General features: G+C 44.0%; 1 protein-coding gene across 3 annotated transcripts in view; it reads right to left on the reverse strand.

Moving 5' to 3' along the window:
- Window positions 1–8,510: 8,510 nt before the first annotated feature.
- KCNJ1 (potassium inwardly rectifying channel subfamily J member 1) overlaps window positions 8,511–15,053 on the reverse strand; it is a 33,219-nt gene continuing 26,676 nt past the window's right edge. For 2 of the 3 annotated variants that reach the window (XM_016184988.2, XM_060180174.1), the window contains exon 3: window positions 8,511–10,179. In XM_016184988.2, the coding sequence (XP_016040474.1) occupies window positions 9,040–10,158 (1,119 nt within the window). In that variant the 5' untranslated portion in view covers window positions 10,159–10,179 and the 3' untranslated portion in view covers window positions 8,511–9,039. Of the gene's footprint in view, window positions 10,180–12,287; window positions 12,516–15,053 lie in introns of those variants that run through there. The other variant, XM_007539488.3, reaches the window with a different exon arrangement.

A 15,053-nucleotide genomic window follows, 5' to 3' on the forward strand; every position in this document is an offset into this window, starting at 1 on the left:
TCAAGAAATTTTACAAATCCTAAGTATTTGAAACAGAAGTCACTAGTGTCATTGTCAGTAGTCATTTCAATATCATTTCTGGGCAACCTTTCTGAGCATGTCACATACAAGAATAAAATTACTGTGTCCCCAATTCTCTGGGGACACAGGTCTTTGGGTTAGCTCCAACCCACCAGTGGGTTCAGTGCCTCAGAAGCTGTCAGTTATGGGATCCACCCTTGTTCCCCCATCCTGCAACCTGAATGTCTGGTTCAGAAAAGGCCCTCAATTAGCATCTGTTATGTAGAAATAAAGTCCAAAGGAGCACAGAAGTTTGTTCATATTCCCCTAACTTACATCCTATCCCCTATCAAATTGGCACTGGAAACATTGTCATTTGTACCTGGAGAGACTTATTCTGGGTCTTGTCACTTCCCTCCCAAGATTTTTGCTTTCTTTCCCCAGGAAGTGTCAAGTGAAAGGTTGACCAGCAGGTTTCTTTAGTCCCTGGGATTCTCCCCCTATTTGGTCACAGCAACAGCCATTTATATATATATGTAATTTTATTTTACAAAAGGCTGTTTTCTTACTTATTACTTCACTTAATATCCCCCCTTAATCTGATTTCAAAGCTCCATTTTATAAACAAGGAAACTAGGACTTATGAAATTGCATGATTAGTGGAGAACTCGGAGCTGCTACATAACATAATTTGGTCAGAGGTTCGTTGGACAGACATAGGTCCAAATCCACTAGTAACCACGTTGGCCTTAAGCAAACCATTCATTCATTCAATAATAATCTGTTGATTGTTTGAGGCACTGTGGTGAGGCAAGAACGTAACATGCTGGTAAATAGATAACACAAAATCTTTTTCCCTGGGAATCCTTAAGACTCCATCTCTCTGTCAAATAGGAGAATATTATCTCTCTTCCTTCAAGAGAAGGATTATTCAGATTGAAATAAAATGACTTATCTATAGTCAGTAGGCATTCTAGTGTATCCATAACTATGAGAGGATAGTGTACACCATCAGGTTAGGCAAATCTTCAGGTAGTCGTGAGACTTTCAGATGCCAACCACACAGACTGTGCAGGGTCCGGAGTAATACTGCCTCTTGGATCTTAGGACATGTAAACCCCAAGGAGTCTATTGAGCCCTGCTTGGGAACTCTGCCCTGTGTAAGCAAATGGAAGAAGGGGAGAGGTGTCTTCCTAAAGTATAAGAAAGGACTAGGACTACAAGACAGCTCTCCATGGGATTCCTTGCAAGCCTTTCAAAGGTGGCCCTCAGTAGACTTGAGGATCTGGGTGGTGGCACACCTAGTTGAGAGCATATGTTACAGTGTACAGGGATCCAGGTTGAAGCCCCCAGCACCCACCTACAGGGGGAAAGCTTTGCAAGTGATGAAGCAGTGCTGCAGGTGTCTGTCTCTCTTCTGCTTTGTCTCCCCTTTCCCTCTTGATTTCTGACTGCCTCTATCCAATATAGAAAATAAAATTTTTATTTAAAAAAAAGATTTAGGCTTTAATCTAAATTTCAAGAGAGATAGATATGGAGATTTTCTGAAGAACTTGGACAGGTTCTTTATCTGAGCTGTTTGAGGAGGGGGAAGGAAGAGGAAAGACTTGACATTTGTATAGCCCTTATAGGATCATTGGGGAAATAAAATAAATGTATGTATATTTATAAAGTATATAAAAAGTGGGAGTCGGGCAGTAGTACAGTGATTAAGCGCATGTGGCACAAAGCACAAGGACCGGCATAAGAATCCCGGTTCAAGCCCCTGCCTCCCCACCTGCAGGGGAGTCGCTTCACAAGCGGTGAAGCAGGTCTGCAGGTTTCTGTCTTTCTCTCCCTCTCTGTCTTCCCCTCCTCTCTCCATTTCTCTCTGTCCTATCCAACAACAACGACATCAATAATAATAATTACAACAGTAAAACAAGGGCAACAAAAAGGGAATAAATAAATAAATATTTAAAAAGTAAAAAAAAAAGTATATAAAAAGTGTGAAACAGTATCTGAGAGTTAAGGTCTTGGTAAATTGCACCTATAGTAAGTCTCTTCTGCCACAACACAAGACTTGGGGTTTCTCTGTCTTCCAGAGCATCTAACCTGGTCAAGGAAGTATTGAGTGGAGTTGGAGAAATGACCCCCACTAATCCCCTGTCCTGCAGCCCCCACTGCAAAGCTCCCTCTCAGAGGGCTCAGCTCCAAGGAGTCCAGCTGGGTGCATCTGGCAGGGGAGATTAAATTATTTTTGAATTCCTAACTGAATGTTCTTTTAATGGAAACTTAATGACAGGCATTGAAATAGATTTCCTCCATAACCCCCTCCTCCCACAACGTACACCCCCCCCCCACCCCCCAGTGCTCTGCCTTGCACAGTTCCCGATAACCTTTATTCCCTACCCCTGGACTTTTATCTCCCCAGTGACAAACAGCCCTCACTGGACAGAAAGAGGAAATTCCAGTCATTGTTCTCCAACTTCTGGCTTCCAAAATAAAATGCTCTATCTCCCCTGTCAGGCCTGGATTGACATCCACTTCCTGTAATGGCTGACAACAACGGCCGGGGGCGGCGCCAGGGACTCATTTGCATACCTGCCTCTGAGCTGGTCAGTGTTGGCCCTCTTCCCAGAATCACACTGTTGGGGGCTCATCTCCATCTAATGAAAACTTCAAGAAAGGCACCTTCTCAGGCACCACAGTCCACCAGCCAGGCTCTCCCTGCCCAGTTATACACCCATTAGTACTGACAGGAGTCGGGAGTACTGACAGACCCATTCACCATCTCACTTCCTACAGCCTGCAACTTAGACTCTTTTCCTTTTGCCCTTTCTCTCTTGTGGGACCCTTTAAAGAGAGAGAGAGAGAGAGAGAGAGAGAGAGAGAAACTGAAGTCTTAACTCCAAACATTGGAAGTTGGCCTAACCTAAATCTGAGAAACCAAGTCCTAATCTCCAAGTCAAAGGCCTATGGCATAGAGATATATTTGGCAATTCAAGAAAAACTGTGTAGAGGACAATGCTGAATATGGAAATGTGTCATAGTTTCAGTTTTTGCTTCAAAGGGAGAAGAGATATCAGTTGCTTTAAAAGTGGAGAAATAGGGACCAGGTGGTGGCACACCTGGTTGAGTGCACACGTTACAATGCACAAGAACCCAGATTCAAGCCCCTAGTCCCCTCCTGCAGGGGGGAAGCTTCACAAGTGGTGAAGCAGTACTACGGGTATCTCTTTGTCTCTCTTGCTCTCTATCACGCCCTTCCCTCTCAACAGCCACTAGACTCGACACCAGTCAGAAAGACCAGGTTGTGGGCACAGATCTGCACAAACTTAACTGCAGATCTGGGAAAGCCTGCCCACAGCTGTCAATTTCTTGCTGTCTCTAGCCAATAAGTAAATAAGGATAATTAAAAAAAAATTTTTTTTTAAGTAGAGAGACCAATACAGGAAAAGTAGCATAATGTGAAGCTAGGTGGTGGTGCACTCGGTAGAGTGCACATGTTAGCATGCACAATGACCCAGGTTCAAGCCCCCCACCCCTGTTCCCACCTGCAGAGGGGAAACTTCACGAGTAGTGAAGCAGTGCTGCCTGTCTCATTTGTTCTCCTTCTATATTTCCCCTCTCCTCTCAATCTCTCTTTTTCTTTAAAAGACTTTATTTATTCATGAGAAAGATAGGAAGAGAGAGAAAGAACTTTCATCACTCTGGTACATGTGCTGCCGGGGATTGAACTCGGGACCTCACACTTGAGAGTTCAATGCTTTTTTTTTTCTTGCTTTTTAAAATTTTTTTAAATTTTTTACGAGAGCACTGCTCAGCTCTGGCTTATGGTGGTGCAGGGGATTGAACCTGGGGACTTTAGAGCTTCAGGCAAGAGAGTCTCTTTGCATAACCATTATGCTGTCTACCTTCTTCCCAGAGAGTTCAGTGCTTTATCCACTGTGCCACCTCCCGGACCACTCCTTTCAATGTCTCTCTGTCCATCAAATAACAGTAAGGGGGAAAGGGGGGAAAAAATGGCTGACAGGAGCAGTGGAATTGTAGTGCAGGTATTGATCTCCATTGATAACTCTGGCAACATTTTTATTGTCATTATTTTTATTATTAATTATTTTATTATTTATTTATTTATGAAATAGAGACAGCCAGAAATGGAGAGGGAAGGGGGAGAGAGAGAAGGAGAGAGAGAGAGATACCTACAGCACTGCTTTACCACTTGCAAAGCTTTCCCCCTGCAGGTGGGGAACAGGGACTTGAATCTGGGTCCTTGCACATTGTAAGGTGCCCTCAACCAGGTGCGCCACCACCTGGCCCCATAGAAAAAAAATTAATAGCACAATGCACAATGGCTATGCAAAAGACTTTCATGCCAGAGACAACAAAGTATCAGATTTAGTCCCCTGTATCCCCATAAGCCAGAGTTCAACAGTGCTCTGTTAGGAAAAATAGTCAGTGACCAGGGAGGTGACTCGGTGGTAGAATGCAGGATTTGCACACAATTTCGGGCTCCTCATATGCCAGAGGGATGGTCTGGTTCTCTCTTGCTCTTTCTTCCTCCCTCCCTGTCTTCCTCTCATGGATAAATAAGTACATCCACAAAAAGAATAAAAGAGGATCAGTATATAAGTAGAACCACACTACAGTTGCAGCAACAGCAGTACCAGTGAGGTTACTTCCTTCTGGGAACAAGCACCTGCCTTGAAATCAAAAGGCTGCCTTGAGCATTGCTATTAGCCTATGGGAAAGTTTGTCTTCTGGAACCTTCTGTTTCCCATTTATTTCCTTTACTCACTGAACTCCTGTACCTGGGCAACTTTCTCTCTCACTAGACTGCTTTGGAATTCTAACCAACCCTTACTACTGTCAAAATGTATGTGTGGCACCCATTCATAAATATTTGTGTACACCTATGTTCATAGCAACACAAATTGTAATAGTCAAAGCCTGGAAGCAACCCAGGTGTCCAACAACAGATGAAAGGCTGAGCAAGTTGTGGTATAGATATACAATGGAATACTACTCAGCTATTAAAAATGGTGACTTCACCGTTTTCAACCCATCTTGGATGGAGCTTGAAGAAATCATGTTAAGTGAAATAAGTCAGAAACAGAAGGATGAATATGGGATGATCTCACTCACAGGCAGAAGTTGAAAAACAAGATCAGTAGAGAAAACACAAGTAGAACCTGAGCTTCTTCTTCTTCTAGCATTTGCCAGAACCTGAGCTGGAGTTGGTGTATTGCACCAAAGTAAAAGACTCTGGAGTGGGTAGGGGGGAGAATATAGGTCCAAAAAGGATGACAGAGGACCTAGTGGGGGTTGTATTGTTATGTGGAAAACTGAGAAATGTTATACATGTACAAACTATTGTATTTACTGTTGAATGTAAAACATTAATTCCCCCAATAAAGAAATTAAAAAAAAAGTGCGTGTGGGGTCCAGTATGCTCAGGACTTTGGAGGTGTAAGTACTTCAGTAATTGCTAGATGTCCTTTAGTGATTTGCACTAAAAATAACACTAAGTGGCAGAATGCCTTAATCAGAAAGGGATATTTGGAAGTCAGCAGGTCTAATCAGAATAACACAGAAGCAAACGCCAAACACAGAGATTCCAAATGTTGTTCCAGGTGAAGCTTGTACCTAGCCATGCGTGCACAGCTCAGCCCTGAGACCACACTGTTGTGGGTGCCATGGCACTAAGGATGTTCCAGTCTCTCTTTCTTTCTCGGTGAAAAGTTGTCCTGGAGCTATATAATTGTACATTCATGAGGCCCTAGCTCCAAATAAAAGAGGGGAGGAATGGATCACTTATGACCATTTTACTTGCAGAAATCTCTAAGCATGCTGCTAAGGAAAAAAAAAAAAAAACAGAAAGAATGCATGGTGATGTGGAGGTTCTGAGTCCACACATTTTTCTCCTAGTTATTATTATTATTATTATTACTATTATTTTATTGCCACCAGCGTTATTGCTGGGGCTTGGTGCCAACACAATGAACCTACTGCTCCCAGGGGCCATTTTTCCCATTTTTTCTTTTCTATTTGATAGGACATAGAGAAATTGAGAGGGGAGAAGATATATAGATAGATAGATAGATAGATAGATAGATAGGGAGGGAGGAGGGACTGGGCAGTGGTACACTGGTTAGGCGCACATAGTAGTAAGTGCAAGGACCCATGCAAGGATTCCAGTTGAGTCCCTGTTCCTACCTGCAGGGAGTCGCTTCACAAGTGGTGAAGCAGGTCTGTAGGTGTCTTTCTTCTTTCTCTCTCCCTCTCTTTGTCTCCCTTCCTCAAAAAAAAAAAAAAAAAAAAAAGGACTCCAGGAGTGGTGGATTTTCACTGGAGGCAGAGAAAGAGAGAGACATCTAAACATCTGCAGGCTTGCTTCACCACTCATGAATCCTCTCCTGTTGGGGGAGGGGACTCTTCAGTTGGGGGGGGGGGTGTTGTTAAAATTCGGAGGCTCCAGCAGGCCGGGCTAGCTTCACGGGCGGGTAACAGAGATGACCAGAGACATACGGCTGGGCAGGGAAGCTGTATTTCTTTATTCAGGAACAACGATTTATAAACTAAGACAAACTAATCACCAAACAGAACTCTGCTGCCTCTTTCCCCACCGCAGTGGCGCCAAGCACTCTGGAACTCTGGAACTCTGGAACCCTGTCGGGGGTTTCTTGGGGCGAGGACAAGTGGGCCTGCGAAAACTAGCAGGACTGAACCAATTTTCTTGGCAGGGGGAGAGCATACAACAGGGGGTGTGTGGGGGGTGAACCTAGGTCCTTGTCCTTGTGCATGGCAATGTGTACTCTCAACTGGGTGTACCACTGCACCCCCAGTTAATTTTTATGAGAGGGAGGAGAGAGAAGAAGGAAAAGGAAGAAGAGGAGATAGAAAGGAAGAGGAAGGAGGAGGGGGAGGAGGATGAAGAGGAGAGGGAGAAGAATGAAAAAGAGACCATTTTGTGCTGGGGACTGAACCTGAGGGTTTTAGTCTCCTAAGTCCTATACTCTATGGCTTTAACTATGCACGTGCCCCTTCCCTTTATTTTTCTTCTTTTCAAACTTTTATTTATGTATTTACTTATTTATTTTATAGGATAGGGGGAAACTGAGAGGGGAAGAGGAGACAGAGAGGGTGACAGAGAGACATCTGTAGCACTGCTTCACCACTGCAGGTGGGGAAACTTCCCTCTGCAGGTGGGGATCAGGGGCTCACACCCAGGCCCTTCTACACTGTAATGTGTATGCTCAACCAGGTGCACCACCAGCCATCCCCAACCCTCTGTTTTTCTAAAGACACAATCATGAAAGCTCCCTTACAGTGGACCAACAGAGAGCTCTTGCTTTCTCACATTTATGACACTCAATTTCCTCTAGGTGAGTGAGTGGGTTAAGTTGGAATGCCAACACACTGAAGGCTACAGGGTAACCTCTCCTGTGGGCCAGCTGCATTCACTACCAGGACCACTGTCAACATGGGCAACACAACACCCACCAGACTCGACAACAGTCGGAAAGAACAGGGTGTGGGCACAGATCTGCATAAACTTAGCTGCAGACCTGGGAAAGCCTGCCCACAGCTGTCACTCGAGGTGTCCAGACTCACACCAGAGGCCTGATGGAGCTGCACGGGAAGGGGTGCATCTGTGACAGAGGACTTTGCCTCTTGGGAACATCTTGACAACATACAGCTTCTTGTGTTCATCTTCCCGTCATCCCTCAACCCCCTCCCAGGGGGAAAACCCACCTTCAGCAAGAGGGTGTCACCACTTGGCTTGTCACAATGAAAACACACAGGCTGACACTAGGAGAGTTGTGTGCACAGTTTCAGAGCTTTAATACATGAATCAATGCACAGGAAGCATTTGGATTCCTCAGCAGCTTTGAGTACCATCCTTTTCAGAATACATTCAAAATTATGTAGGTGGGAAGCTGAAGAAGATATCCCCAGTAACATCTTCAGCTACAGACCAGTCTCTGTAATCAGCTGGTCCCCTTGAGGAAGAGATGGCATTCATTCTTAGAGAAAGGAACAAGGAGCATGGTCCTCCCCATGGCTCACACCCATCCCTTTCCCTTTCCCACTTACACTAGAAATAAACCCTGATGGAAAAGCACAAAGTACTTTTCCTTGGCAGCATCAGAGGTCCCTTGGTTTCTAAACTGACATTGTACCTTAAGTCTGATTGTCTCCTTGGGCTATCAAGAAATCGACACCATCCTTTGTCCCATCTAATAAAAATGGCTAACTATCATCACCATCTTCATTCTAATGTAGAGATTTAGCCTTTGTCTAAATGAACCAGGCTCAAATCCAACCTGGGTCAGTGTCAGGAAGAGCTGGGAAGGGAACTATGCTCAGTGTTCTCTGTTCATAATGGTCAAGCAGAGACATTGAACCCATGCACTGGGCCTTAATTTATTGTTCTAGAAGCAGGTCCAGACTAAGATGGAAGCTCTAACCATCAGAGTCTGAGAAAGTGAGAGAACCATAAGTGTTCTGTGTGTAACAGCATGGTGTTTTCTCATAGTCTTTAACTGGTTTGTCTCTCCCAATATAGGAGACCACTTTTCTTTTGATAAAAGTCAGTGCATAAATAAAAGTGACTTCTTGCCTACCTGTAGAAGCAAAAAAAATGAGAACATGCTTTATTCTTGGTTCTATTTAAATTCTATAACTTCTCCAAGGAGACATAAATAAATATATATCACTGGCCTATGAATGAGACTCGATGATTTTGATCATTCCCATTAGTAATACATGATTTCAAATAATCATATTTAAGATTCCAAGTAAGTACCTACCCCTTTGCCATCCCTGTTTCATATGGCTACATTTGAAAGTTCTAGTGCAGTTGCCATGTGGAGCTATGAACCATGGAGAATCACAGATCTGAGGGGTTTTTTTTGGGGGGGGGGCACTATCCTGATAGACTGTCAGGTATACCCTTGTCCATTGTCATCCCCCCAAATTGTCGATTGCTTCAAAATCTCCTGGTCATTAAACATCTTCAAGACTTTGCCTTGCTCAGGTTGGAGAGCCTCTGGGTTACATTTTGGTGTCATCTGTTTCATTGACTTCTGACAAGATGAAGTTGGGGTTGTCATAGCCTCTCTTCATGCGGGCCCGGGCATCTTTCTCATTGTAGAGACACATGGCACAGTGAGGGGTCTCCACTTCCACGGTCTTGCTGAAGTTATGAAAATCCACTCTGTATTTTCCTTCCTTGGTCTTGGATACTATGGGAGCAAACCGGTAGCCCCAGAGCACCTCCTCGGGAACATAGGATGTCCGGACTTGGCAGGTGGCGCTGGTGGATTCCACTGTGCCATCTAAAAACACCACCAGCTCAAAGTCCTGCTGAGGAAGAGTCTCTGCCGCCATGTGGAAGAAGGGGCTGTTGTGATCAATGACATGGTAGATGGTCAGTGGGGAGATGAAGAATAAGTTCTCGTTCCCGGCGTCAACGACAAAGTTGATATTGGTCTGGTCCAAAATGATGGTCTCTCCTTCGGGAGTGACTGTGGTCTTCAGAAGTTTCCCATAGATGTGGCTGCCAATGAGGAGGCTCTTCCTGAGATTGGCCACTCGGATCAGGAGGCAAAGCTTCCCTCCTCGCTTGCTGATCACAGCATTCTTGCTGAATGTAATGGTCTTGGCACATTTTTTGGATCGGGAGATCTTGGCTAAAATGGCACCACACATGAAAGAATTGATGATGACTCCAAGTATGGACTGGAAGATGAGCAAAAAGATAGCAGTGCCACACTGCTCTGTCACACACCTGAAGCCATAGCCGATGGTCACTTGCGTTTCCAGAGAGAAAAGGAAAGCGGAGGTCAGTCCATTGATGTTCTCCACACATGGGGTGTGGTTGATGGATGGATGGAACTCAGGGAGATCTTTGTGAATGTAGGCCACTGCATACCACAGGAGACCAAAGAGGAACCAACTCCCCAAGAAGGCTGTGATGAAGATGGTCATCTTGTATCTCCACTTGAGGTCAAGCACTGTGGTCCAGATGTCCACAAAGAAGATGAACCTCGACTGTGCATCCACATTGCCAAACTCTATGTTGCACCTTCCATCTTTGGAGACCAACCTTGCTCTTTGCCGAGAGTGCCCCAGAATATGAGTGACAAGCCATCTCCGAAGATGTTTGAACATCCTCTCTGTCAGTGCCCCAATCTGAAAAGACATTACAGAGGGAACAATCATGCTTATGACAGCAGCTGTAAATTAAAATTTACTCATTACTTTAATAAGAGATACAGACAGCAAGACTAGAGTCTGGCTCAGCTCTGGCTTATGGTGGTGCTGAGGACTGAACCTGGGACACTGGAGCCTCAGGCATGAAAGTCTTTTGCATAATCATTATGCTGTCTCCCAGTCCCTCAATACTACATAGAGCATCCTCCCATAATGCAATCTGGTCAAATCTAAAAGATTATTACACAAGTTTCATTGTGTCTTCTCTATATGGTTTCCCAAGATTCCCCAAGGAATAACATGATGGTCATCATCCACAACCCATATATCTTTGCTAACTTCCAAGCTGAAGAACCAAGAACTCTGATTCAATAATTCCATGAGTGTAGAGTCAGGTCCAACTTATTCTTATGTCCCTCCTGCCAGCATTGTATTTGGGAGTGTAATATTTATTCAGTAAAAATACTGAATAAATGACTATTTATTGAATAAATTGCTATTTATTCAATAGACATGATCCAGTGAATGAATTAAGCTCTTTAAATACCCACTGTACAATGTTTTTTTATTGATGACATTGTTGTGGCTTCCACTTTACAGAAAAAATGAAGAAAGTTTTTTGTTTGTTTGTTTTTGTCCTTAACCATCTACACTGATAAAATCAAAGGATCATAAACAGGGCATCACCCCCTCCGTTAGATTTACTCCACAGCCCCAAGGTGTGCCCACTCTGGCTAACAAAGTCTTCGTGTTATTTTAAAATGGAATGCAAATGTGTTCCCTAAATAGATTGCAAAAATCCCCCTCAAAGGTGCTTTTTTCTTTTTCTTTTTCTTTTTCTTTCTTTTTTTTTCTTTTTGTACAAACTAGGAAGCGAAACCAGCTTAGTGACAGGTCTTAAACAAGAACACTATCCCACAGTCTTGCTCTCCTGGCCTTAAGCCAGGTGAAATCACAAGAAGCTGGCACCAAATAAAGAGGTGAGGAGGGGCCGGGTGGTGGCACACCTGGTTGAGCGCACATATTACAATGCGCAAGGACCTGGGTTCAAGCCCATTGCAAGGGGAAAGCTTTGCAAGTGGTGAAGCAGTGCTACAGGTGTCTCTCTGTCTCTTTCCCTATCACCGTCTTGATTTCTGGTTGTCTCCATCCAGTAAATTAAGATAATTTAAAAAATTTTTAAAAGATGTAAAGCAGAACAATTAAAAAAAAAAAAAAGATGTGAGGAGAAAACCCCCACTGAAGACAAACTCTAAAGACATGAAAGAATAAAATGCTGCCAGGAAAACAAACACACACTCCCAGCTTCCCTCCCCTCATTCCACACACAGTCTCTTTGACCTCAAAAGTCCCCAAGAAGTGTCAGGAGACAGTCCTAAGAGAGGTGTATCAGGAGTGATAACAAGTTTTCTCTTTTCCTAGCCTCTCTCTTTCCTCTGCTCACACAAAGTGTTACCTTGATTATATCCCCTGGGGTCCATCTCTCTTCCCCTGGTGCATGGAAGCTCATATTGTTTTAAACACATTTAATAGATGGGCTCTCACAATTAGGAATATGTTCTAGGGCAGGTGAGTGGTGCTGCATTTGGTAAAGCATACATACTACAAGCTGCAAGGTGCAAGGTTCAAGCCCCGGATCAACTGCTGTAGGCAGAAATTTCACAAGAGATGAGACAGTGCTGCAGCTCTCTCTCTATCTCTCTTCCTTTATATCTCTCCCTACTCTGTTAATTTCTCTGTACCTATCAATCAATAAATTTTAAAAATATGTTTAAAAGAATACATTCTAAAGCCACCCCTTATCAACTAAACCCACCTTCTCTTTGCTATCCATTCCAATGCCAGAAATAGGTTGTAGTTTGTTTGTTTGTTTTTCTACTATTCATCCCTGGCCTCACTTAAATTCATTTCACTTCTGAAGCCAAAGAGCATCTCCACAGAATAGTAGGTGGCCCTTGAACTGTCTTTGTAAGTCTGGATTCCACTGCCTGTGTTTACAATGTGTTATGTTGTGCCTGGCCTTACAAAAGAGCTTAACCAGAGACCAACTGTCCCACAGAAACCATCCCAAGAGGGCCTGCACTTACCAATGCCTTCAGCAGACTCCCAGCCTGAGCAGCCATGGTTGGAGAAAGCAAAGAAGCAGCCCTGGGAGCTGGTCATTGTGTGCAGGTTGATTTGTTTTAGACCCAGCCTCACTGAGTTTAGATTTTGCTCACCAGCCTGTCACTGATTTGTGTGAGCTTGAAAACATTAATTTCATAATGGAATGGTAGCATTTAACCAGTGCTATCAGCTCTCAAACCAGCCCTGAGTTGGATATGCTTTTATTCTTTCATTTATTTATTTTTTTCATACCTCACTGGCTTGAACACCGTCACGACAAACCACCTGCTAAGGTTCCTGGGCAGCAGGCGTGGAATATGCACTGGCTTTCCACTCCCCTCTGCTGCCACACTCTGTAGCTCCCCTTCTGTGTGTGCTGTCAGGCCCAGTAACTTCTTACCAGAGCCAGTGACCTATTGTCAATCTCTCCATCCCTCCACCTACTTTCTGAGGCACACTGCAACGAGATGCTCAGATTTCTGAGTATCTGCAAAGACTCTGGTGAATAGAGAGACATAAATAACTCTACTTTTCTATGATGAAAGGAAGATCATACCAGGAAGAAATAAGACACCATGTTAATCTCTCTTCACAACACTCACTGTTATGTAAGCGGGGGGGGGGGGCCTTTATTGTTGGATTTATTTTTATAAAATCTGGTATTTACTGAAGGTACTTTTTACATGAACTGTTTTATCCAAGGCTGTGGATTTATTTGCTGAGAGAGGAGAGAGAGAGAGAGAGAGAGAAAAGACTTAAGCCTAGAGAATACAAGAATACAGGATAACTTCATCCTCTGACCAAGGCCCATAATACACAGCTCACATCCTGCTTTGCTGAGACAATGACATTGAATCTAACTGCAGACAAACTCAGTATGAACTTTTTTTTCTTTTTTAACTATTAGGTGATTAAAGATTGGAACTGGTGTTCAGCTTATGTAACATGCCTGTTTTTTAGGTTACTTTCGGTTGAAATCAGTAAATCTTAATAGCAAGTAAAGGGTTGTACATTAACTAATATTTACCAGGGTATCTGCAGTGGCCTGGCAAAGCCAAGCCATTCCATTATTGCCATTTTTCCCCCTCCAGTGCTTCAGCATTCATGGTCTGTCAACAGTCCTGTTTCCAGAAAGTGGATTTCTGGTAAAATTTCTAAACATGGGGTGTAGTCTAACTGTGCAGCAATTAAAAGATAAATAAATGTCACCTCCTGTTTTCAAGGAGCTCACAGTCAAATGGAGAAGAGAACTCAGTAAAGCAGGAGTTACAACCTGGCGAGTTCCTTACCGAAAGGGACATCTTTTCCAGGAAATCTCTGTGGATGGAGACCCACCCTCCACAAAGGCACCTCGGGGGGAGGGGTTGGGGGCCAGAAAACTCATTGTCTGTGAGCCTATATCGATTGGTCCATCTCATGGAGCTCAGCACTGACATGTGGATGTTAGTATGTGTGCAGCTCAGTGAAACAATCATTTACCGGGCGCCATCTCTGCCACCGTGAAGAAGCTTCCAGTGGCAAATGAGGGCAAATATGCTGGCCCATAGCCAAACACGTGTGACACATGCCAGGCAGAGATTGGTGGAAATGCCCCAGGGATACCTCACCTGAGAGACAAGAGAGTGCTATCCACACAAGACCTGAAGATGGCATTAGAATCACAGACAGAGGGAATCTGTTTAGCTAGTAGAAAGTCAGTTAATCCGTCTGTGCAGAAAAGCAATGAGCTTCCTTGCATGGGTCCTCTTCTCACAGACTTGAGGACAGCCAGCGCTGCCATCAGAACTGTAACCATGCTGACTGGAACTGTACTGTAGGCAATTAAAGAAAGAGCATCGAGCAGATGAAAAAAGATCCAATAGACTCTGTGCATTACCATGCATGAGGCTTCAGGTGCAAATCCCAGCACCATATAGGAGTACCACGGGTGGCATGAGGGGAAATTCATGGGTGCTGGAACAATACTTTGGCTTCTTTCCCTCTCTCCTCTCTCTCTGTCTCTCGCTTTTTAAAAAATATTTATTTATTCCCTTTTGTTGCCCTTGTTTTATTGTTTTAGTTATTGTTGTTGTTATTGATGTCGTTGTTGGATAGGACAGAGAGAAATGGAGAGAGGAGGGGAAGAGAGAGAGGAGGAGAGAAAGATAGACACCTGCAGACCTAATTCACCACCTGTGAAGTGACTCCCCTGCAGGTGGGGAGCCAGGGCTCAATCGGGGATCCTTACGCCAGTCCTTGTGCTTTGCACCACCTGCACTTACCCCGCTGCGCTACCACCAGACTCTCTCTCGTTTTTTTTTTTAAAAAGCTGGGTAAGCAAATAAAAAGAGTTGTTCAAGATCCCAGTGAGCCTTTGAGATGGCAAACACTTACTATACATGTGAGATCTTTTTGTCAGAGACCAAAAGGAGAAGGTGGTAGGTAGACACAACAGTGGCCCAGTTCTGCTTCAGGAACAACTCATTCTAACTCTCAAAAAGTCTGAAGTCTTGGGGTCAGCTGTAGTACACCCAGTACAGCTCAAGTGTTACTATGCACAAGAACCCAGGTTCAAGCCCCTCAGTCTCCACCTACAGGGGAGGAAGCTTTATGAGTGGTGAAGCAGTGCTGGTGGTGTCTATTTCTCTCTCCCTTTCTACCTCCCCCTTCCCTCTCAATTTCTCTCTGTCTCTATGCAAGAAAGGAAAAAAAAAACAAAGTATGAAGTCTCTTCCACGGAATAGCGCTTCAGACTCTTGGAAATAAAC

Source organism: Erinaceus europaeus, chromosome 20 (genome assembly GCF_950295315.1).
Source record: "Erinaceus europaeus chromosome 20, mEriEur2.1, whole genome shotgun sequence".
Lineage (NCBI taxonomy): Eukaryota > Metazoa > Chordata > Mammalia > Eulipotyphla > Erinaceidae > Erinaceus > Erinaceus europaeus.